This window comes from Pipistrellus hanaki (assembly GCF_964339955.1).
Source record: "Pipistrellus hanaki genome assembly, chromosome: X".
Classification (NCBI taxonomy): domain Eukaryota; kingdom Metazoa; phylum Chordata; class Mammalia; order Chiroptera; family Vespertilionidae; genus Pipistrellus; species Pipistrellus hanaki.
Window position 1 is genome coordinate 74,754,491 of NC_140524.1, and position 26,487 is coordinate 74,780,977.

The window sequence follows — 26,487 nt, forward strand, 5'->3', positions numbered from 1 at the left end:
AGCCAAGCCTCCTGTTCACAGCCATCCTGGTTGGATTAATTTACATATTTGTTCCTGATTGGTTGGTGGGCATGGCTTATAAGTATAGTGGAGTGATGGTTAATTTGAATATTACTCTTTTATTAGATAGGATTGATTTCAGAGAGATAGGGAGAGGGAGAGAGAGATAAAAACATCAATGATGAGAGAGAATCATTGATTGGCATCCTCCTGCATGCCCCCTACTGGATATTGAGCTCACAATCCAAGCATGTGCCCTTGACCAGAATTGAACACAGGATCCTTCATTCTGCAGGCCGACACTCTATCCACTGTGCTAAACCAGCTCCAGCTGTCCCAGTGACTATTTTTATACTAGTGCTCTAGTGCACAAATTCATGCACAGGTGGGGTCCCTTAGCCTGGCTGGTGATTTGTACTTATCAGGGTAGTCTCACCTAGCCCAAATTGGGGCTTATGGGGCCAACCAGCTGGGGAGGGACCACAGGAGGCTGGCTAGCCAGATAGGGAGGAACCAAGGGAGGGTTCCAGGGCATCTTTGGTCCTCTTGCCCAGTTCCATTGACTGGACCTCAGTAGCAAACTAACTTACCAGTCGGAGTGTCTGCCCTCTGGTGGCCAGTGCATGTCATAGCGACTGATTGAGTGGTCAACCAAAAGTTAACTGATCAGTCAGACACAGCGTAGTGTGCTTTTATTATATAAGATAGAGTAATTTGCACAGCTTAATTTCTTCTCCTTTAGCACCTATGTCTTCAACCCTCTCCCCCCTCTAATATGATGACCATCAATTTGTTTTCTGTATCTATGAGTTTTTTCTGTTTTGTTTGCTCATTTACTTTTCATTTCAGATTTTTTATGTAAGTAAAACCATATATTTATCTTTCTGTCTGACTTATGTCACTTACCATAATACTCTCTAGGTATATCCATGCTGTCCCAAAAGGTACAATTTCATTCTTTTTTGATGGCTGAGTAATATCCTATCTAATAAAAGAGTAATAGGTAAATTAATCATCACTCCACAACAAAGATGGTAGCGCCCATAGTAGATGGGGTGGGACTGGCAGCATCGCCCTGGAAACACAAGCCCAACGTTTGTGCCTCAGCTGCATGGAGGGAGGGAAGGGAAGGAGCCTCGGGTGGAAAGCAGAAGCCAAGAGCACGGGGAGCACCAGGAATGCTGGGAATCGTGGTTCTGGTGCTGGATGCATTGAGTGATCTTCTAGACCAGTGTTTCCCAAACTTCTCTCATGATGAGAATCACCTGGTGGAGTTGTTAAAACACAGATTCCTGAATCCCAACTAAGAAGTGCTAAATTAGAATTTTTGAGAACATATAGGTTAAATTGCATAACTAACTTAGTGCTCTGTATATAACATCTGTCTTAGAGCACTAGTTAAGTATACAATTTTACCTATATGTTCCCAAAAATTCTAGTTTAGCACTTCTTAGTTGGGATTCAGGAATCTGTGTTTTAACAACTCCACCAGGTGATTCTCATCATGAGAGAAGTTTGGGAAACACTGTTCTAGACACTTGAGTGAAGTGAGCCTGGGGCAAGTTACTGTTTCAGATGTGGGATGGAGGGAAAGCAAAGGTGAGAGACATAAGTCAAAGTTTCAAGGAAAAATTAAAAGGAAGATATCCTGAAACTTCTAAGAAATCTCCACCAATGGAGCAAAGAAAAAATAAAGCTCTATTATTCTATGAGCACCAAACCAGACTGGTCTGGGGTCTCACATAGATTGGTCATATGATTGCAAAGACACACAGAAACTTCATTCTTTCATGTACCCAGACAGGTACAATGCACAACATGCACACTTTCATAGAAGATGACTTAACAGCACCATTTGATATACATCCTTTGGTAAGTCACCTTCTTGGTGACCATCTGTGTTAGTTAATTGCCATAATCAAGAGTAAAAATCAAAACTTTCTATCTCTGTGACAAGCAGGTCCTTACAACGTGGAGCAAGGCAACTATATATAATAATAAAATTTCAATATGAGGGGCAATGAGGCAGGAAGGCAGAGGCAGCTATGGGCAATCAGGCCTACAGACAGAGGCAGTTAGGGGTGATAAGGCAGGCAGGTGAGCAGTTGGGGTGATCAGGAAGGCAGAATGTTCAGGGGTTATCAGGCATGCAGGCGAGTGGTTAGGAGGAATCAAGCAGGCCAGCAGGCAAGCAATTAGAAGCCAGCGGTCCTGGATTGTTAGAGGTTGCAAGCAGGGCTGAAGGACTGACCCTGTGCATGAATTTCATGCACTGGGCCTCTAGTTCCATTGTACACATGTACAATAGCTCTTTTACCCACTTGTATATTAATGTACATGGGTTGCTTTCATTTTTTTGGTCGTGCTGCAATGAACTCATTATTGTTTTGAGTTTTTTTCAGATATACCAGTATCCTCAGTAGTAGAATCACTGTGTCATTAGGCAGTTCCATTTTAAATTTTTTGAGGACCCTCTGTACTGCTTTCTATATTGATTACACCAATCTGCATTATCTCCAATAGTATTTGAGGGTTCCACCTTTTCCACATTCTTGCTAACACTTCTTGATTTGGTAATTATGTTATATACACATATATTAAATCATTAAGTTTTACATTTTAAATATATACAATTTACATTTATCGATTACACCTCAACAAAATTGGAGGGAATAAGGGACCAATAAAGGGTTCTCTTTTTTTTGTAACCATGGATACCTACAAAAGCAAAAATCCATTACTAAGATTAAAATTAATTTATTCATTCAAGTATTGACAAACTAGTCACATTGCTTTAGGACTAGGTATACAACTAAGTCTCATTGAGTCAAGAAGCAGCTTGTGGAACTATATGGGTAAACCACGGTTTCTAGAGTTTCTCAGCATATGAGCTTGCCACATATGTGATTCTGGGAAATTCACTTCCCAAGTTCTTTTAAGGCCCAGATTTCTCACCTGAAAACATAAATGAGGATATTGAGTGATCTCCAGACTCCTGTTTCCCTGAATTTCTAGGATCTGAAGAATTACAGCACTCGATTGTGGTGGGTTTTCTTATTCCTGGAGTTAGCTTACTGTCTGTTTCTCAGCAATGAGAACCAAAGCAGAGCTCCTAATTCCATTTTTGTTATATCAGGTTGAACTGCAGGTAAGATACACAGACAAGACTGTTGCTTAGACTCAGAACTATGAGCAGGGAACGGACAGAAAAACAGGTAACATCATAGCTTAGTAATTGAGTGTCAACCTATGAACCAGGAGGCCAAGGTTTGATTCTCAGTCAGGGCAAATGCCTGGATTGCAGACTGGATCCCCAGTGTGGTGCATGCAGGAGGCAGACAATTGATAATTCTCTCTCATCACTGATGTTTTTATCTCTCTCTCCCTCTCTCTTCTTCTATGAAATCAATAAAAAAATAAATAAACAACAAGAACAAAAACAGAGATACTTGTGAAAAAGTCCATCACCATGATAACACACAGTGATTAAGAAAAAATATCTGGAACAGAATCCTGGCCTTAATAACTTTGTAACCTTGGGCATATTACTAAACCTCTCTATTCCTCAGTTTACACATTTGTAAAATCAGGTTCTAATAGTATGTTTTTTTTATAAGATGTGGTGAGTAAATAAGAAAATAAATGCAAAGCATTTATTACAGTGCCTGCCACATAATAAGCAGTGTTAATTATTATTTTAGCACATTTTGGATTTTTAAAAATATATTTTACTGATTGTTTTACAGAGAAAGGGAGAGAGAAAGAGAGTTAGAAACATCAATCAGCTTCCTCCTGCACACCACCCCACTGGGGATGTGCTCACAATCAAGGTACATGCCCTTGACTGGAATCAAACCCGGGACCCTTCAGTCCGCAGACTGACACTCTATCCACTGAGCCAAAATGGTTTCGGCATTCGATTTGGTTCTTGATAATGGATTATCTGTAGAGGGCTAAGGGGCAGATGATGTCATCAGATGACTCTAGAGGCAATGAGTAACAGGCAAACCAGTGTTTTAATTGGGAACTGATAGATCCTCCCTTCCCCCAACTGATGGATGGAGTATGACAATGTAAACTGCACCTGCGGCCTGGACATTCCTGAGCACCTAACAAGGCACCTTATTTGGACTGTACATTGAACCACCAATCAGCACCTGCCAATTCCCAAAGCCCCCAATTCCTAAGTACCTAAGTGCCTAATCATGTGCCTTATATGAAACCACAATTCAGTGCATGCTGAGTACCATAAGCCCCATCCCTTCCTATTCCTCCCTTCAAAGGGCATCTTCACTCCTGCACTTGTGCTCTCTTCCTTTGCAAGGCAGCCCAGCAGGCTCCTTCTCCTTTAATAAAACCTGTAGTCCTGGTCTTCAGTCCTCTGTCTCATCTTTCAGGAACCTATTCCCCAACACTGACAGAGTTATGAAGCTCTGTTTGTCCTCCCTTCCTCTCTGGTAGGATTATTTATTTAAGAAGAGAGGATAGAGGAAATTAAGAGAGAAGAAGGGAACATTCTTTATAAAACATGTTTTAATAGAAAGCACAAGTCTGTAAATACATCCTTATTAATCAGCTTCTCTAGCACAAAAGATGTTGCTCTAAGTTGTTAAGAAAATACTTTGAGGTAAATAGAAAAGTAGAGCAAATTTCTGAACTGTCCAACGAAGGTCAGCAGTTCTTATAGACAGATCTAGGCAGGAAAAAATATCACAAATACAAATTAGTATATTTGTCCCTTGGAAATGATGGATACATCTGTTTTCACATGCAGGATGGCAAAGACTACATACCCCTCAATGGCACTGGCGGAGCACCCACCTTCATGGCCCTGGATCCTGTACAAGAGACCATAAATAGTAATATCATAATGGAAGCCAGGTGAGATCCAATAGCTTCTATTTCTTTGAGTTGATGGTTTGGAAAACTCTTAACAAGTATAATTGTCTAGAATTAGTAACTGTTTTAAAGGGGGAGCAATAAATTATACTCCTCTTTTCTAAGAGTTCTGAACTAATTGAAACAGTGCCAATTTAAGGTCTTCATTCGAGCTTTATTGTTGACATAAGCTAGATCAGAGAATTGGTTTATAGCTACAACCAGATGGATTGTTAACACTCTCTTGGATTATATTTACCCTAAATTTTCAGAGTTCCCCCTCAGGGAAAATACACTCTTTGAAAGAAAGAATGTCTTTGAAAAAAGCATGGCAATTAATTCTCTTTACCAATCTGATAGCTAACTTCCTCTCTCACAATGAGGGGAGGGATAAGAGATTCAGGTGGAGTGTGCCTTTTACAGAGTGTCCTCCACATGTAAATGAAAGGAGTTAAGAAAAAAGTGTTCCTGCCAACAAGATATATTGAGTGGTAAGTGGAGAGGGCCCGAAGGCAATTGAGAATAAGACTAAGCATAATTTAATTCACCTCAAGTGAACAATGAATATATTTACTTTTGTGTTCAACATTAGTGTTAGCCACTGAGAGGGTCTAAAATAAGACCACTCAAAAAACTGACAATCTGCTATTGAGATAAGACATACGTAATTATGAATAAGTCTAGAGGGTTTTGTTAAGAGGGCATAAATAAGTGGTGTGGATAACACATAAGAGTTCAGAGAACAAAGAAGTCAACATAAGGTTAAGGCACCAAACAAGGTCTCCATTTATTGTTGTGTAGTTTGTGTAAGACACAACTCATGCAGAAAATGGGGACTGAATCCAGCTCATGTTCTGCTTGATAATCCCTATGCCCAACACAGCATTGTATGCCTAGAGGAAGGGACATCTTTCATAGTTACTTTATCATTCATTGAGGGTGAGGGGGTAAGGATTCTGTCAAAAGGGGGTACTTTTTACTAATCTATACAATATATAGGGTGTTCATGACCTTAGTAGAATATTCCTAGAGGAGCTGAGGCTAACAGTGAATCCACCAAGGGTGGAGCAGCATTTACTCAGCAGTTCCCAAATCCCATTATATAGTCATTGGCTGAAAAATTAGTATGATTCCAATGATATTGTGCTGGAACTAGGTGTACTACAGCTGTATTACTCATCACATAAATTTTCTTTTTTCACTTAAATGTTTTTTTAAAATCTTCAGTTATCAAGATTTTCCATATTTTACACATTACATGGTTCACTGAAGCCTAACCTATTTTGCACTTGATTGGCTAACATTTCCTTCATAACACTATATACATTTAATGACAGCTATAAGTCACCATGTTTTTCAGAAGAAAGACAATCATGAAGTCATCCTAGCTGGAGTGTTAGGAAATATACCATACACAGTCCTTTAAATTCTACCCTTTTTTTTTTTTTTTTTTTTTAAAGAATGAAGAAATTAAAGCTATGAGGTGTAGAATTTTCTGGTTCATCTAGAGAAACTCTGAGAATTGAGCGCTGATCCATGAGACTTTGTCTGGTGGTTTATTCAGCACTCCTATTGTTGTCCAACCATTGGCTGCACTATTATTTCCAATCATATCTATATACACTGAGTGGCCATATTATTATGACCATCCCATCAGTACTTCATTGGGCCACCTTTTGCCAGTGTATAAAAAGCCATAGATTTTTGGGCATTAATTTCGTATCCTGCTACATTGCCAAATTCATTTTTTGGTCTATTTGATGGAGTCTTTGGGGTTTTCTATGTATAGTATCATGTCATCTGCAAATATGGACAGTTTTACTTTTTTTCAATTTGGGAGCTTTTTATTTCTTCTTGTTGTCTGATAGCTATGGCTAGTATGTCTAATACCATGTCAAACAAGAGAGGTGAAAGTGGGCATCCTGGCCTTGTACCTGTTCTTAGGGGAAATGAGTTTATTTTTTTCCCATTATGATGTAGGCTGTAGGTTTGTCATATAGGGCTTTTATTATGTTGATATATGATCCCTCTATTTCCACTTTTCTGAGAGTTTTTATCAAGAAAGGGTGTTGGATTTTGTCAAATGCTTTTTCTGTGTCAATTGATATGATTATGTGATTTTTGTCTCTCAGTTTGTTTATGTGATGTATCACACTTATTGATTTGAGGATATTGTACCATCCTTGCATGCCCAGCATAAATCCCACTTGGTCACAGTGTATGATCTTTCTAATGTAGTGCTGAATCTGGTTTGCTAGAGTTTTGTAGAGGATTTTAGCGTCTATATATCATTAAGGATATTGGCCTGTAGTTCTTTTTTGTGGTATCTTTATCTGGTTTTGGGGATTAGGGTTATGCTGGCTTCATAGAAAGAGCTTGGAAGTATGCCTTCCTCTTGAACTTTTTGGAATAATCTGAGGAGGATAGGTTTTAGTTCTTCTTTGAATACTTGGAGAACTGCCCTGTAAAGCCATCTAGACTAGGGCTTTTGTTTGCTGGAAGATATTTCTTATCGCTACTTTCAATTTCTTTGGTAGTTATAAGCCTATTCAGGCTTTTTTAATTCTTCTTGGTTGAGTTTTGGGAGCTTGTATTTTTTTAGGAATATGTCCATTTCATCTAGGTTGTCCATTTTATTGTAATAGAGTTGTTCATGGTATTTTTTCATAATTGTTTGTATTTCTGTGGGATCGGTTGTTATTTCCTCAGGATTTAAAAAAAAAAAAAAATATATATATATATATATATATATATATATATATATATATTTTATTTTTTTTTCATATATAGGAAGGGAGAAGGGGAGATAGAAACATCAATGATGGGAAAGAATCTTTGGCTGCCTTCTGCATGTGCCCTAGTGGAGATTGAACCCACAACCCTGTCATGTGCCCTGGACTGGAATTGAACCTGGAACTCTTCAGTCCTCAGGCAAATGCTCTATCTGCTGAGCAAAACCAGCAAGGGCTCTTCAGGATTTTTGAACAGTAGGAATTATTATATGATATTTTGGAACAAACGGAAACGCATAAGAGGCATACAGTGAGAGAGAACTAAATTTTATGCTTCTATATTTTTTAAGCTATGTCTAAAGCACCTTCATATCGGCTTCCACAATTGACCTTGAAAGTATCCTAAAAGCCTTGTAGGATAGCTATAATCCTATTGGTCAGAAATTGAGGCCCTCAGCTCTCAGCTTAAGACTATTTTTTTTTCTAATATCACACTGGATAAAAACTAAATCGTATCTAGAAGGGAACATTTTATAAAATTGGTATGTGTCTTATTTTAGTTCTTGTTCTGTGATGCTTTTCATGGAATGTGTATCATGAGATTGATGTTTTCATCATTGATCCATCAAAATAGCTTTAGGTTTGTCTAAGTTTTCTCTAATTTACAGCAATAATTATATCACCTGGTTTCAGAGCTGATACTGTCAGTCAAAGAAAAAGAGGATGGAACCAAAACCAGTTTGGCTCAGTGGATAAAGCGTCGACCTGTGGACTGAAGAGTCCCGGGTTCGATTCTGGTCAAGGGCATGTACCTTGGTTGCAGGCACATCACCAGTAGGGGGTGTGCAGGAGACAGCTGATCAATGTTTCTCTCTCATTGATGTTTCTAGCTCTCCATCCTTCTTCCTTCTTCTCTGCAAAAAATCAATAAAATATATTTTAAAAAAAGAAAAGAAAAAGAGGATGGAAAAATATACTTACTTTTTTATGGGCATCAACAAAAGGGAAGTTAAAGCAATGCACTAGGTCAGAATAAATGAGTTTTGCCATATTACAGAGTTTTGTTCTATTTCTCCTATAAAAATACACTGAGGCATAGAAGCATTCCTTAATCATAGCAGCTCTAAAGTGGAAGAAGGTATTCAAGGCAATGAAGTATTTTGAACTGTGGAACAAAGCTATTGTGTTTACTGATAGTTCTTTCAGTGATTTTCCTTTGCTTAGATCCATAGAATTTCAGAGCTATGAAAACTCACTACAGGGAAGTGAGTTTTGCCTTAGGAGTCAAAAGACCTAGATTCTGATTTACTGCGTGACTTTAGGTGAATCTTTTTCCTCCCTGAAACTTGGTTTTCCTGCCAAGCAACAACATGGAATTGTTCTAGGTCAGTTGTTCTCAAAGTTTATTGTACATTAGAATCACCTCAATGGTTTGCTATAACATAGATTTCTGAATTCCACTTAAAAATGTGATTTTATATTTCTGAGAGTAGAACATATACCCTGAATTTTTAACAAGTTCTCAAGTGATTCAGTTCTTCTGTTCCATAGACCATACTTTGAGAACCACTTTCCTAGGTTACTTCAAAGGGTCTCAGTATAGAGTTCTAAATTAGCTCATTTAGAAGAGTGCTTATCTAACCTCCTTTCAATTATAGGATATGTTTTGGAATCTAATGAAGGCTCTTCACTCTATTCAAAATATATCAAATATAATTTTTCATACAACTTGTGAAAGTTTATGGGAATTTTATCTTTGTATGCTTGGCTATGTGTCTTCCAGGTTAAGAATTCTTCATTTCCAACAATCCCCTTTCCATTTTACAGATGAGGAAACTGAGCCTCCAAAGCCTGGGTGGTATATAACTATTTATTTATAGATTCAAGAAATAAACTTAAGAGTCTAAAACTCATGGGCTAATTTGGGAATGCCACACTCCCTCAAATGTCATCAATAATCAAGTAACAGACTTTTCCCACAGGTACTGTTAGAGGATTTTCCAAAGGGCTAGAATATATTCTTTCTAAAAACTAAGTTATATTCCAAAATGGCTAAAAATCTGAGTCTGTCCTATGAGAGGCAGCAACCCCAGAAAAGGAAGAAGAGGGGCTCATATAAAACTCTCTCTCTTTTTTTTTTCCACAACAGCATTGAATCCCAGAAGGATCAACTGATTGAGTCATTTGATGAGATAAGGGTGGCCAAGAAAAATGAGGAAGCTGTATTTAAGGTTAGTATTGTTTTATTTCTACATGGCTACATTGCCAAATTCATTTATCAAGTCTATAAGTTTTTTGATGGAGTCTTTTGGGTTTTTTATGTACAATATCATGTAATCTGCAAATAAGGACAGCTTTACTTTTTCTTTTCCAATTTGGATACCTTTTATTTCTTTTTGTTGTCTAATCACAATGGGTAATACTTCCAGTACTATGTCAAACAGGAGTGATGAGAGTCCGGGGAGGGGGAGGGGGTGTCAGATAAGAAGGAAGTTACAAGTTACCCAGACATCTCACAGATATGTTATCTTAGAGGCGAAAAGGCAAATGGGCTCAGTAAAGATCTAAGTTTATCTTTGTCAGGGAAAATATTGGCCTAGAACATGACTACCCACTATAACCTGTTTGTAGTTAAATATTTAATTTTCAGACCATCATTTGTGGTTACTTTAGGTCTCCTTATTTGAAAGACTGCCACACAGGCCTCCCCTGAACTTGTCAGGTCAGCATGTGGCCCCTTTTGTCTACAATTAGGTCCAGTTTTAATATGATCTAATAATTTGTATAAACATAGTAAGAATAGCAATTGATTACATAGGCTTTTTATAAAGCCTACTAGGGGCCTGGTGCATGAAATTCTTGCACTGGGGAGGGGTCCCTCAGCCCTGTCTGCCCCCTCTCACATATTGGGAGCCCTCAGGGAATGTCCTACTGACGGCTTTGGTCCACTCCCCATTTCTGCAGCCACTGCCAGTCATCAAAGCCGCCAAGGTATTTTCATCAACACAGACTCCAATCCCTTCACCATGAAAAAATGACAACTTTCTTCAGGCATTTTCAAGATGTGTCTTTCATAGGATATGACATTTCTTTCTTTATGTTTTGTTTTTATCCTCACCTGAAGATATGTTTCCATTGATTTTTTTCCCCTTTTCTCCAATCGCTGGCTCAGCACCTACCTCCCTCCTGCCCCTCTTATTGCCAGCTCAGGCCACCCAGGCTTTAGGTTTGAGCAGGAGCCCCCCCACCCCTCTGATTGCTGGCTGCCCAAGACTAAAATCTCACCCCACTGCCCAAGCCTAAAGCCTTAGCCCAAAGCTTTAGGCTTGGGCAGGGGTCCCCCTGCCCCTCTGATGGCTGGCTCGAAGTGACCTGGGTGCCAAGGATGTTCCTGGGACCCAGGTACATATGCAAATTAACTTCCATCTTTGTTGGGTTAATTTGCATACTCACTCTGATTGGCTGTGAGTAAAGCAGAGGTATGGTCAATTTACATGTTTGTCTATTATTAGATAAGATTATCTATATAATAAAAGGCTAATATGTAAATTGTCCCCTCAACTGGCAGTTCAACCAGGGATCAGGGCAGGCTGGCCAACCTCCTATATCCCCTTCCCCGGGCCGGCCCAATCATGGTGGGCCAGCCATACCCCACCTGTATAAGAATTGATGCACCGGGCTTCTAGTTATCTATAAGCCTATTGAAATGAATAGGGGTATTTGGAAAAGGTCAAAGGATTTGGTAGGCTTTGAATTGTTTCCGGAACCACACCTCTGGCTCTGTGAAGACTTCATTTGTAAAACATAGTTTTCTTATACCTCAATGATTGTTTTGTCACCCAAATGTTGGCAAAGGACTGACAAATTCATCTATTCATTTTTATAATGTTTATTTCCACTTGGGTATATTTTTCTAGTTTATAGATAGCACATAGCTTTGGGTCAATTCTGAGAACCATAAAGGCTTAAATATATGGAACCTTGTGGGGGCCTGATGCGACGGAGGCCAAACACGGCAGGGATCTCCCTTTTCCACATCCAGCGCGGAAAGAGAGATGAATGAACCGGTTCTAAGTGGAGGCGGCCAGGGATTGAGAAATAATAGAAATAAAGAGAGAAGACACAGAGATAAATTTAAAGCTGGGAGCTGGGTGGGCCACCATTCTGTCTGCTGGAGAGGAAGGAAGATGAGGATGACGACCCTTCCAGTGCATTTATTTTATATCCCCAATACCAGGAAGTAACACCAAAACTTATTTGCATTCTTAAGTAGGCCCTAGCATGCCTGGATTTACATATCTAGTCTTGCCCCTGCCGATACCTGGGCTAATATGAAGGCCAAGCTGATTACACTTTCCGCCATCTTGGGGAAATGTGTATCCTAGACACGGCTCTGCCAATCGTCTCAGTCTCAGCTGGCAACATTTAAAAGAAATGCCCATGTGCCTTCCCAGGCAGCCCTCTACAGAACCTCTATCCATTTCCTATGGGAAGAACAAAACATGTCCTAGCTGCTAGATAGTATCATTCCATAATATTTCCTTATTGGAAGGGAACATGCTCTGATTTAAAGTCAGATATTGATGAAATATTTTTTGTCATTTGTATAGAAGCTTTTCTTTGAAGGAGGAGGCAACTTAAGTTGATCATATTTAGGGACAGATAAAGTAGCCCCAGTATCTACAAGGGCCTTATAGGCTTTCCTTTTTATTACATTTAACTTCTCCTAAATTGTCAGTGAACAGGGAAAACAATCTTGGAGCAACTCCATGTTTGTTTCTGGTTTGTTTTCTCTTTCTAAGTCCCATTTTGGTTTTCTACAATTGTTTTTAAGGTGACCTGGTTTTCTACAATAGAAATAGACTTCTCTAGCAGTTTCCCAGCAGACCCAACTTAGCAATTGTGCTGCCTAGCTCTCAGAAACCAGTAGGTATATTAATTGGAATAGTTAGAATAACCAGAACTACATGTTTTAACAGTTAAATTTCTTTGTGAGCCCGTCAGGATCCGGGAGAAAATTAGAAACAGTTGTTGGTTCTTTTCTGGCTGAGGCCAACTTTTCTCCAAGGGGAACTGTTACAATTCTTACTCTCAGTTTCCCTTAAGTTAGTAGGAATTAGTAGTGGAGGAGATATAAGGGTAAGTAAGAAAGGAGAGGAAGAATAAGTCCAGACAATGAAGCTCAGAGAGCAAAGGATATAGTTAAGGAGTTATAGAAGGGGGAGGACTGGGGTATAAGGATTTATTAGCTTCAGAAGAGTTCAGTATCTTTTGGCCCAATATTATTATTACTTCCTTCTACATAGGCTAAAGATATATGTTGGGAGTCATCAACATACTGTGTTTCCCCGAAAATAAAACATCCTCCGAAAATAAGACCTACTTACAGGTTTCCTTCTGAGTGGAGTATAAGGCATCGAAAATAAGCCCCCCCCCCCCAGGCTCTGTCTCAGAATGCTATTGCTAAACATGAGAGATTTGGTCCACTGATTCTGAAAGAAATGAAGTCACAAGAAATTCACCAGAAAATTCAGGAATTGGATGTTCCAGAAGATGATGACATGATTGTCATTGAATAAATGAGTAAATTCTTGATACTGTAGGATTCACAGTTTGTCTGATTTGTGTTGACAACTACCATACTACTGTACTGTATACAGGTAATAAATTTCCTTTATTTTCATTTAACAATAAATGTGTACCGTATTGTTCTTCATGGAAAAATAAGACATCCTGTGAAAATGAGACCTAGAGCATCTTTGGGAGAAAAATTAATATAAGACACTGTCTTATTTTCGGGGAAACAGGGTAGTAATTCCCGAGATCTGCCTTAATTTGTTTTAACTCAACAAACAAGAAGGGTTTATGGACAAGCAGTGGGTTGCATTCTTCTGGCACTTCCACCAGAGGGCAGACCTGGCAGGGGAAGGATCTTTCTAGTTCCAAAGACAGAGAGTAATTTTTCCATGTGTTGAGGCATAGCCAGATAGAGAGAAGGTTTAGGCAGTAGAACAGGGGTGTGGCTAAGGAAATATTGTTGGCCCTTAGTGCAGGGTTGCAAGATAAGGTCTTTGTTTGGCTGTAATATAGCCAACATAAGTACATTTCCAGAGGAGAGCCTCCCATTCTCATAATAGGAGAAATGTTTGGACATAAGAAATTTCTGACTATTTGCCTGGTTGCTTACAGAAAAAGTCTAATTGAAGGATAGTGTTGTGACTAACGCTCCCATTTTGAGGCCATTGGTACCTGGCTGTAGAGCACCCAGGGTTGTGGGATGGGGAAGAGAGAGAAGAGGGGTGGGTGTGGGAGCTGCTGGCAGTAGTGTGATGTGTCTAGTGCTTGCCAGGAGAAGGGGGCCTGTTTTGCTGGAAACACTGACTTCTGGGAAGCCATCCAGGTCTCTTTCCTCCATGCTGTTTGGAGAAAATATTTCCTCTTTTTACAGAGGGTTTATCCTTTTTTCTTACAAATTCTTCAATAAAGACACATAGATAGTTTTATCTTCATCTAATAACCCAATGCATAAGTTAAAATAAGTAAACCCTTGGGCCCAAAGAAATGTATACACTTTCTCCAGTCATAAATTAACATAACAAGAACAAAAATAGAAACAATACTTCTCTGAGACTCCACATGGGTTATTCTCTAACAGAGAAACTTATTAATTAAGGGATAGGCTAAGCTACCACAATTTTCTTTTTAATTCCTAAGATACAAGGATTTTAACAATATAGAAATTTCTTCCTCCAAATTCCTCAATAAAAATGGCTTTTCAACTTTAAATAAAGTGTTTAAAAAGTTAGAAGTTTCTTTCTCACTTAATAATAGTTCAGGAGTAACGAGGGGTCAGTATATACTGGGAAATGTCTCAGCTCTAGGAAGTAATCTAAAGATCTAGGATCCTTTTTTATTGTTACTTTACTTTTCCTTAGGGCATAGGGGGTTATTTTTTTATAGCTAAAAATGATCTTTTATTTTTATTTATTTATTTTTAATTTCTTTATTGATTAAGGTATTACATATGTGTCCTCATCCCCCCTACACCTCAGTCCTAAACTCATGCCCTCACGCCCCTGTTGTCTGTGTTCATTGGTTAGTCTTATATGCATGCATACAAGTCCTTTGGTTGATCTTTCTCCCTTACTCCCACCCTCCCCTACCTTCCCTCTGAGGTTTGACAGTGATCAATGCTTCTCTGTCTCTGGATCTGTTTTTGTTCATTGGTTTATATTGTTCATTATATTCCATAAACGAGTGAGATCATGTGATATTTATCTTTCTCTGACTGGCTTATTTCACTTAGCATAAAATTCCATCCATGCAATTGCAAATGGTAAGACTTCCTTCTTTTTTACTACAAAATAGTATTCCATTGTGTAGACTGTTAACGTAAAAAAAATACAAAAAACAAGCAAACAAAAAACCATTAAAACCTGTAAAGAATTTTTGTGAGCCAAACTTTTGACATATGCCCGGAAGCAAAACCTCAACAAATAGAGATAATGCTCCGGTGAATGGCGGATTACATTTGTATTTATACATTGCAATCAAAGGAGAGATGTAGGTGAGTTACATGAAATTCATTGGTGATAGATTAAGGAGGTGGGATAAAGCAAAATGTGGGAAACCCCTGGGATTGGATAAAAAGTAAAATGATGGGCACATACTTAGATGGGTGCAAGAACAATTAACATGATAATGAAGGAATCTGTGGTATCTGTCCTGGTGCCCAGCACATTTGGTTGTGACCCAGGGGCTCCAGAAAAAGGGAATTTACAAGTTACCCAGACATTTCAAGGGTATGTTATCATAGATGCAAAAAGACAGATAGGCTCAGTTAAGGTAAAGATTGACTTTGTCAGTGAAGATACCAGACTATGATGTAACTGCTTACCATAACTGCTTTTAAAGTTTGATTTCAGACCATCCTTTGTGGTTACTTTAGGTCTCTGAGTTTTCAAGACTGCCATGCAGGCCTCCCCTAAACTTGTCAGGTCAGCATGTGGCCCCTTTCATCCACAAGATGTACCACAGGTTTTTAATCCACTCATCGGCTGATGGGCACTTAGGCTGTTTCCAAATCTTAGCTATGGTGAATTGTGCTGCTATGAACATAAGGTGCATATATCCTTTTTGATTGGTATATCTAACTTCTTGGCATATATTCCTAGAAGTGGGATCACTGGATAAAATAGGAGTTCCATTTTAGTTTTTTGAGGAAACAAAAATTACAATAGCAAATGTTAACGACAAAGAGAAAAATCTTAAAGGCTGCAAGAGAGAGACAGATAGTTACCTACAAAGAATCCCCCATCAGATTATCAAATGATTTCTCAACAGAAACACATCAAGCTAGAAGGGAATGGAAGGAGGTATACAAATTGATGCAAAGCAAAGGACTGAATCCTAGAATACTCTATCCAGCAAAATTACCAATCAAAATTGAAGAGGGTTATCTTTATCCACATGGTTTATAGCTGGATCATATTCATACAAGCCTGAAAAAAAATGGAAATCAAAGACCAGCAATTTTCTTTTAAGGAATGACCTAATTGCCCACATCTAAATTTCACAGGGCCACACCAGGCTTCAAGGGAAGCTGAGGAATAACTTTTAGCTGGGTATTAGGTACTCAGCTTCTTAAAAAGGAAGAAGGGTAGATCATATCCTGTAAGCCTTCATTAACTTCTCAGATGCTTGATTCCATGGGTCAGGTAGTATACTAATACCCTTATCCTTTTTCTTTCCAGGGCTTTGAAGAAGATTATGCACCTGTGTTGAATTGGAATGAGATCAAGACCCAGAAACGCCTGGAAAACCACTTCTGGCCACATGGGATGATGACCATAGAGTGAGTACCATACTTAAGGATATTTAATCAGGGGAGAGATGCACATATATGATTCTAATCCACAGTGTCAATAAAATACATGTTACCACATATATGATTTCTCTCTCCAGTGGCACTTGGGATATGGGTGCACCTTTGCACCCTAGTGATGAGAGACATCTTCCCATATAGTCCCCAGAATCCACAGAGCTTCTGAGCATTATTCTAAAGCCCTCACTTTTTTCAAATTTTTCTAATACCATTTGAAATTGCTGAGAATATAGATTAACCAAGGTAAAAAAAAAAATGGGATTAATGGATATTGAGAAGAGGAAGAAACTAAAGATGTGGTTTCTGGCACATTTTATCCTATATTTGAGGGTAGAATATAATCATGTTTGCATTATATTCCTTTCTACTGCTCTGTAAGTGTTCCTCACTGTTTTTCCAAGTGGGCAGAGAATCTGTTTTTATACTCAGAATGTTAGTTCTCTAAATGAAAGGGTTATACTGTGTATTTTCCTAGCCTCTACTTAAAGCCCCTCTAGCATAAAGGGTACTCACTCAGAGGCTGGCTCCCAGCACTGTTTCAGGCACATGCATATATTCTTTCATTGATTTATTCACTAATTTATTTCAGCAAATATTTATTGCATGCCTATTTTTGGCTAGGTATCATTGTATTGCTGGGAACACAGCTAGAAAAGAGAACAGGAAAGAATATGACATGAGATGAACTTTTTGAATTATGTAAGGACAAGATCATTTAGGCTTTGTGAATTTATTATTTTATTCTGAGTGAGATGAACAGCCATTGGAGGGTTCAGAACAGTGAGATGTCATGGTTTGACTTGTATTTTTTTTAAAAATCACTTTGAGCCTAGCAGGTGTGACTCAGTAGTAAGCATTGATCCATGAACCATGAACCGAGAGGTCATTGGTTCGATTCCTGGTCACTGCACATGCCCAGGTTGCAGGCTGGATCCCCAAGAGATAGCTGGTTGATGTTTCTCTCTCATCAATGTGTTATCTCTCTCCCTTTCCCTTCCTCTCTATGACATCAATAACAAATATATTTTAAAAGAATCACATTGAGCCCTAGCTCGGTAGCAGGTAGCTCAGTTGGTTAGAGCATAGTCTTTATATGACAAGGTTACAGGTCTGACCCCCAATCAGGACACATACAAAAATCAACCAATGTATGTATAAACAAGTGGAACAATAAATTGACCCCCCCCCGAACCCCCCCCCTCTCTCTCAATAAATAAATAATAGTTTTTATAAAGAATCACTTTGGTTACTGTATGAGGAATAGATTGTAAGGAAGTAACAATGGAAGTAGGAATATCAGTTAGAAGATTATTGCTCTAGTCAAGGTGAGAAATGATGGTGGCTTGGAATGGATGTGAAAAATAGACATATTTATTGAACATTGAAGATTGTTGACATAAGTTGTTAGATTATCTCTTGACCTCAGTTTCCTTGTCTGTAAAGTAGGATTAATAATTCATACCTACAACAAAACATTGTTGGAAGCAAAGATAGCCAATTAGTCAAAGGTTTTAAAAGGACCACAGCCTTGAACTTTATCCACTGTTTTCTCTCTTTTATCCCCACACTCCACCTCCAAGGCAACAAAAGAAATTCATGAATGTCTGAGGAACCATGATTTATATTTTATCAGTTACCTAGATCCTTGGCCCTTTTTTCCCTCCCTACCTGCTTCATGATTATATAGACATCTATGAAATTATTCTATTCTGCAGAACCACCCCTTTTTATCAGCAGCAAATTACTTGAAGTGGATCTTTTTTAAAGCAAATAATAAACCCTTCTTCACCTTCTAACAAAGTTCCTTCCAAACATACTCACTGTTTGGACTGTTATAATGAAATATCTTAAATTTGGTTTTTTACTTACAACCAAAATTTATTTATGATGGTTCTGAATGCCGGATATCTACAATCATGATTCCAGGATGATCAGGTTTTGGTAAGAAGCATATTCTATATTGAAGATGGCTGACTTGTACTTGTATCCTCACATGGCAGAAAGAAGAGTGAGCTAGTGTGAGTACCCTATGTTGGGCTGCCAGTTGCGAGTGTTCCCCCACGTTCTGCATGGTTTAGGGTTGAGGTTTAGGGTTTGGGCTCTGGAGGAGGCTGCACACAAATGAAAGAGACTAGAAAATATTAATTTGGAAATATTGGGGGCCAGGCAGGAGCCCAGCTCAAGAGGAAGGACTCTATCCCACTCTGGCCTTGCTATCCCTTTTATTAAGACTATGGGATACATTCATAGCCTTTAGGCAGGCAATTCCAATAATAGCTAATCAGCAAGATAAAACCAAAAGGTGGAAGTTGCTTTAGCTACTATTGTCTCAACTAAACAGTGGGTGCTTGGCTCTGACCTTTCTGAGCTTCAAGGTTGACCAGCATTCCGGATTCCTTGTCCACATCTCTCTGCTAGTAAAGACAATGGGCAGCTTCCAACATATCCCTGTTGGGTTTTTTTTTTTCCCTTAAAAAATCTTGCATCTGCAGACTAGAAATAAACCTATAAGAACAAAATGAGACAAGCAATAATGGTTATGCTGAAAGGCAAATGAATCAGTCTGTAGTAAGTTTATTTCTGGGCCAACAGTTCCTTGAGTCCCAATTTCAATGTCCAACAGTTTTGAGTCCCAATTTCAATGTCCAACAGTTCCTTATGTGTACATGTCAGCAATGATATGCTAGTTCTGGATGGTGGACAAATGGTGGCAATGCAGGTCCGACCCTCTCTGGTTTGGCACTGGGCAACCTGCAGCAACACACAGCTGTTGGCTGCTAGTATGGCAAGGTGTCTTCAGCATCTTCATTTCTGGACTGTTTCTCCTCTTGTCTTTATGGCTGGAGCAATCCGGTCAGCTCCTCTCCAGGATCTGTTGTTGCAGCAATCCACATGGGCTTGTAGTTTTCTGGAAATATACAAACATATTCCCGACCAAAGTTGAATAAAGGAATCTTTTCCATAAATTTGACTTGGGATCCTTTTTCATTTTTTGCCCAAACAATTTTCCTTTGGCTTATGTTGACACCATGTGTGTTTTCATGGGTGTCTTGCTATTAGCATTTACAAATGAAAATTAATTTTAAAGGTAAAAATTTATTGATATAATTTACTTACAGGATATTTTTCCACTATCCTCCCTTTTTTACTTTTTTAAATTTAGGAGGCTTTGGGAAATTTTATAATGCAGTCTTGATAACTTTTAATTTTAATTTTTGCACAGAAATATGACTGCTTTGGATTCATATCATGTTTGGCAATTTTACTATGAGATGAACTATCAATAAAAATTTTAGTTAATACTTCAGGAATAGTTTGTGGTTTTTTTGTGTCCAGTACAATTAAGTTGTTATGAATATTCTCTTATTTCTATTAGCCAAATTAAATAATTTGAAATAAGGTTTATTTTTTTAACTTCACTTGTCCGAGGTTATGAACAATGAATGACATTAAATAGACCTCTGCAATTAATCTTTTAATAACTTAAAAAAACTTTGTCAGGGAAACAAAGACACAAATTATTTACTTCAGTTTATGAGGCAAAATTTATTGACTTTTAATTACAGTTCTTCAGGTGTTTGAAGAAAACCTCATTTTATTTCCTTCCAAAATAATTCTCAGGCTACAAAGAGTTTCATTTAAGAATATTTGTCTTTTTTTTTTACTAAGCAACCTCCAGGGCTGCTGCTTGATATTTGCTCATGCATCCAAATAGCCATGTCACAAGAAATATTATTACAGTAAACTTGACTACTATTTTACTGTCAGATTTAATACTCCAACAACAATTTTAGTTTACCCTATAAATATCAGTGAAAGAGATTTAAAATTTTTCAAATTTCTCCTTTTTATTAAGCTAGAATTTTATTTTTAAAGAGTATCCCCTTTGGCTAATTGGCATATACAAAGGGGTCATGGGTGGCCTTCAGTAACTTTCTTAGAAGACTTAATCAAATTGCTTACAAAGACATTGGCTTATTCAAAGGGAGGGATTGGCCTTTGCTATCTCAAGATGGCAGCCTCCAGGGGAGCTGCAAGCCATGTGGCCAACATAGCAGCTGCCAAGTCAGGCAGTCCAAAAACGGTGACTGTCTACTGTTAAAGCCAAAACTACACTGCAACCAAACAGAAATCTTATTAGCTGTTTCTGGTGGCTTTATTATAATTTAATCGTTTATAATTTAAGTAGGTATCTTTAATTAAAAAAGCAAAGCAAAGCAAATTTAGTAAATGTTTATGTCTGATTCACAAGGCATAAAAGCAGCCCCACCTTCAGCCTAATTAAAAATGCAGGTGGCTTATGGGCTTTTTGTCATTTTAACTTACTGCTGTTGGATTTTAAGAAACATTTTTTTCCTCCTTAGAGGCCAAAATTTTCATAACATTTATAAGTAAAATATAGTTATTAATTTTTATTTCGTAAAGCTTTCCATGAGATTTCAAGTATATTATACCGGTTAAATTCAAAATATTTCCTTTAAGAAGAGAGTACAAATTTCTTGAATTACTCTGGGTCCTTGGAGCTCTCCAAGAATCATCTCTCAGTTAAAGCCTTGAAATTTTAACATGGAAAAAAACCATCAAACAAATATCTATATATGATTTAAAGATTATATTACTTTTTATAATTATCTTAAATATATCAATTAAATTTTAAACTGGTCTTTATATTTAAAATTTGGTTGAGATTATAGAATTAATACTTCTTATTTAATTAGGTCAATAAGAAACATATTTTGAATTCCTAATTATTTTCAGAGAAAACACATTTTTTCAACAATAAATGTTTATACTTTAGGCATTTAATAACAACAACTGTATAATTTCTCCCAATTTAATTGAATCTTGAACTTTTAGAGCTGGCAAGTCAAATATTTAGCATTTCTTTATTAACACATATTTTTAAGAATAAATTTCAAAAATACAATAATTAACTCTAAACTGACCATGTTTTTTCTCTGCCAAAGGAAGTTGAGTAGCAAGATTGTAGGCATTCAAATGCAAAATTGTCCTTAAAGAATGAATACTGGCAGGAAGATGATTTACCTGTCTGCTGGGGGAAGAGTGATTACCCCTTTCTCCACTAACAAAGGGCATAGCCAGTTACCTAGGCTACTTAGATCTTTATAATATACTAGAGGCCCAGTGCATGAAATTCGTGCATTGGGTGGGGGGTGTCCCTTAGCCTAGCCTGCATCCTCTCCAATCTGGGACCCCTCGAGAGATGTTAAACTGCCCACACCCTCTCTGGGATCGGGTCTAAGCAGGCAGTCAGACATCCCTCTCACAATCTAGGACTGCTGGCTCCCAACTGCTTGCCTGCCTGCCTTCCTGTTTGCCCCTAACCGCTTCCCCTGCCAGCCTGATTGATGTCTAACTGCTCCCCTGCCAGCCTGTTTGCCCCTAACTTCCCTCCTCTGCCTGCCTGGCTACCCCTAACTGCCCTCCCCTACAGGGTTGATTGCCTCCAACTGCCCTCCCTTGTAGGCCTGGTGCCTCCCAACTGCCCTCCCCTGCTGACCATCTTGTGGTGGCCTTCTTGTGTCCACATGGGGGCAGCCATCTTTGACCACATGGGGGCAGCCATATTGTGTGTTGGAGTGATGGTCAATCTGCATATTACTCTTTTATTAGATAGGATAGAGCAGTGTTTTTCAACCTTTTTTGGGCAAAGGCACACTTGTTTCATGAAAAAAATCACGAGGCACACCACCATTAGAAAATGTTAAAAAATTTAACTCTGTGCCTATATTGACTATATATAAAGTAATTCTCTTGAATAGGAATCAAATAAACACAAAGAAAGTATTTTATAATTACTTTATTATGAAATATTAAGTAAACAAAATAGTGAAAAATTATAAAATTCTTGTCTTGTCTGCACAGCGGTTGAAAAACGCTGGGATAGAGGCCTGGTGCATGGGTGGGGACCAGCTGGTTTGACCTGAAGGGTGTCTGGATCAGGGTGAGGGTTCCCTTGGGGCATGGGGCAGCCTGGGTGAGGGGCCTGTGATGGTTTGCAGGTTGGCCATGCCCCCTGGCGACCCAAGCAGAGGCCCTGGTATCTGGAATTTATTTGCCTTCTACAATTGAAACTTTGTAGCCTGGAGCGGAGCCAAGCCCCTTGCTCACTCTGTGGCTGCTGCCATTTCTGTTTGGTTTTATGTATCTTCTATAATTGAAACTTTGCATCCTTGAGTGGAGGCCTAGGTTGGCCAGGGTGTGTGGAAAGCTTGGCTTCTTCTATTGAAACCCAAGCCTCTCAACTGCTCTCTGTGGCTGCAGCCATCTTGGTTAGGGTTAATTTGCATTTATTAGATAGGATTTTTCAACAATTTTTGGGTTTCAAATCCAATTCCAATTATTTTAAGGAATTTACTTTGGATAAATTCTTTTGTAACAGAATTCACTGATTTTCTTGAAGGCCTTAAAAGTTAGCTTTTTAACACCCTTCATTAGCATTTTAAAAACTACTCTTTATTATGGAAATGTGAATCCTGTTACTGGAACTAGCTTGAATTTCTTTCCTTTTGGTCAAATATACGATTTTTCTTAGGAAAAAAAAAAAAAAGTCTTGGGTTTTTCATTTCTGTAGCCTTTGTAAAGAGTCAAGTCCAGTTTAAGACCTATTTAATATCCGAAATTGAACCATGTGCACATTTTATCTTAAATTAGCTTTTCCCTTTACAAGTGCACAGATATCTGAAACATTTCTAAATTTTTAAGGCTAGAAGACTTTTTCATGGTGAGAAAGGAGACTTTAAATTGGTATACCGGGAGAGTGGCCTTCTATATCGGATTGCCATGTGTCTCCCTTCCCCCACATCCTGCTTGCTTTGGGAGAAGGAGTCAGTAACAGATCTGGCTAAGTATCTTTTCATGCTTAATGAAGACAGATCTTAATTTTTTTCTTTCTTTTTCACTTTCCAAAGTAATAACCAGCACACAATTTGGCCAAATTTTGCATTTCCCTGAGAGTTCTGTAATTTTTAAACAAAACTTTAAGTAATCTCATTGTGGGAGAGTGGATAGCCCTGCCCTCTCCTGCCACCTTTGAATTTCTCTTCACCAGAGGTAGTTTCAGCAGCAGAGTTTCATTTCTTGTTACAGATTTTTTATTCCAAATATAAATTAAGATTTTAATTTGAATAAGAAACCACATGCCTTAAGCATGCAAACCAAAAGTCTATACTAAAGTTTACTTTATAACCTAATTCTTCCCCATTACTGTGGCTGAAAAAGACATTACCACCCTACTTACAAATTGCGACTTCTGCAGCTGACTGTGGGCTTTGCATGTGGTCGATTTCCCTCACCTATATGGTGATCTTTTCCCCACCTTTGTGGTGTAATCTTTCTTTCTTTGCTCTAAGCGAAATATCATCCCCTCCAGAGGTCCCAAGTGAAAGGCACCAGTTGCAAGTGCCCCATGTTGGGCTGCCAGTTGTGAGTGTCCCCCCCACAACCCTCATGGTTCAGGGTTCAAGTTCAGGGTTTGGGCTCTGGAGGAGGCTGCACACAAATGAAAGAGACTAGAAAATATTGTATTAATTTGGAAATATTGGGGGCCAGGCAAGAGCCCAGCTCAAGAGGAAGGACTCCACCCCACTCTGGCCTTGCTATCCCCTTTATTAAGACTATGGGATACATCCATAGCCTTTAGGCAGGCAATTCCAATAATAGCCAATCAGCAAGATAAAACTAAAAGGTGGAAGTTGCTTTAGCTACTATTATCTCAATTAAACAGTGGGTGCTTGGCTCTGACCTTTCTGAGCTTCAAGGTTGACCAGCCTTTTGGGTTCCTTATCAATATCTCTCTGCTAGTGAGGACAATGGGCAGCTTCCAACAAGCTAGCTTTCTGATCTCCTCATGTAAGGGCTGAACCCTCCCTCATGACTTAATCACCTCCCAAAAGCATCACCTCTAAATACAATCACATTATGAATTAAATTTCAACATGAATTTTGGGGGACACAGATATTTGGTATATAACACTTACCTGCTGAAGTTTAAGGCCTAAGTGCTGATGCCACTACACTGTCATTCTCCAAAGATACCTGACACACCCTTTGTTCGGCTTCTAAGTTAGGCATGAACCCTCTCTGATTATGATGTCTTTGTGTTCAGAGGTAGATTTCTACCCATTCCCCTCACCCCAGTTCCACACACTTACCTCTGGGTACTGCAATACATTCAGGAGGAAGAGACAGACTGCTAACAGTCTCAAATAAAGTTAACAAGAGAACCTCATATGCACTTGCCTCACTTTTCTTTATTCCAAAACTTATCTGTCACTATTAGATCAGGAAAGACCCTCAAGATCTTGTGCATTTCAAGATTCTTATTTCATAGGTGTGGATGCCCAGAGAGATAAACTTTGGTCAAAGGCACTCTTTAAAATAATAATAATAATAATAATAATAATAATAATAATAAATAATGTACAACTACTATACTCTTACACCATGCACAAATTACTTGGTCTTCACAACAGCTGCATGAGGTAAATACTGAAAGTTTAAGTATTTACAAAGTTCTGACAACTTCTAAGTATTAGAGACAGGATTTCAACCCTCTACTTCCTGCTAAATCCAGTCTTGTTTTAGAGCTTGATCTCTCTATCATAAAGCAAACTAAAGTCCTGTTCTCCAGACTCCCAGATAGATGCTTTTTCCAATATTTATAATTACTAAATAAATCCAAAGGTAAAGGCACAGAATCAGGTAGTGAACCTTAGACTCTTGGGTATGGTGATCCCAGAGATATATGACAGCTGTTTGGCACATACCAGTAGCTCCAGGTATGGTACAGTGTTTCAGAAACAGCTCAGAAGCAACACTGACAGACAGAGGCTCTCCCACTGTGAAGTTCTTTTTTTCTGAGAAGTGAACTTTTTTCCTTACTTCAAGCATTCACCAGCTTCAGAAGCTTACTTACCTCCTGAAGGTTCTCATTAGCTCTGTAATTAAGTAGAGGGAAAGTTCTTAAAGGAGGTAGCCAGAGGTAAAATGACAAGTGCTACCTCTTTTTACCAAGGTGAATGCTACAGGTGCATTCCAGACTATTGTCTACAATTATTTTTATTGAAAGGGGAAATTCAATTTGCCAATAGCACCCGGGTTGTGGATTGTTACTTGCAAGATACTTGTGCTATCCATGGCTTGGGTTACTTGCTTCTCTCAAGAGAAAGCTTTCCAATTTAACATGTGTCACAAGTTTGACCTTCTTCACCCATCCCATCCATCCAAGCCATTATTCGGATGTATGTGAATATCTGTGCACACAAAAACAACCATGTTATTAAAAATATATTATTCAAAGAACAAGGACAATTACAAGGACCTTACAGCCTCCTTTATTTTTTAAATCCCTATGTGTTTATAGTTTTCAAAAAAGTAATTTTTTCATCCATTGTATTTTTTTCTTTTTGGGAAAACATTTTACATATTGGTACACATTTATGCATCAGCCCTTATTCTATCTTACACCTGTCATACAAAATATTTATTTTGTCTCCCCCTTAGATGAATGTATTTTTACCACAGCAGAACTTACAAAGTTGCAAGGGCCCAAAAAATTCAAAGACAGCATTTGCTTTCTAAATTTTTAAAATTTCTTAAAATTTTATATTTATTTTGACTTTTCATTTTGAAACAATTCAGTTTATAGGAATGTATAAAGAAATATGAAAGTCCCAAGCACCCTTCACTCAGTCTCCTTTAACAGCTTGTGTAACTATAGTACAATGTCTCAATCAAGGAAATAATATTGATAGAATCCATGGAGCTTTCAAATTCCCCCAGTTACATACGAATGTGTGTATTTATAGCTCTAAGCAATTTTAAAGCACATACAACTTTGTGTAATCACCACCTATCAAGATAGATAATAGTATCATAACCACAGGTACTATTGGCCCCTTATGCTACCACTTTATAACTATACCCACACCCTCTCTCCCCGTCCATAGCCCAGAGCAACCAATATATTTT

General features: G+C 38.3%; 1 protein-coding gene across 2 annotated transcripts in view; it reads left to right on the forward strand.

The window, feature by feature from the left end:
• Nucleotides 1-26,487, forward strand: part of LOC311614534 (vascular endothelial growth factor receptor kdr-like) — a 234,117-nt gene that overhangs the window by 202,241 nt on the left and 5,389 nt on the right. For both annotated transcript variants that reach the window (XM_084869431.1, XM_084869432.1), the window contains 3 exons: nt 4,775-4,881; nt 9,760-9,841; nt 16,364-16,464. In XM_084869431.1, coding sequence (XP_084725557.1) covers nt 4,775-4,881; nt 9,760-9,841; nt 16,364-16,464 — 290 coding nt within the window. The remainder of the gene's footprint in view (nt 1-4,774; nt 4,882-9,759; nt 9,842-16,363; nt 16,465-26,487) is intronic.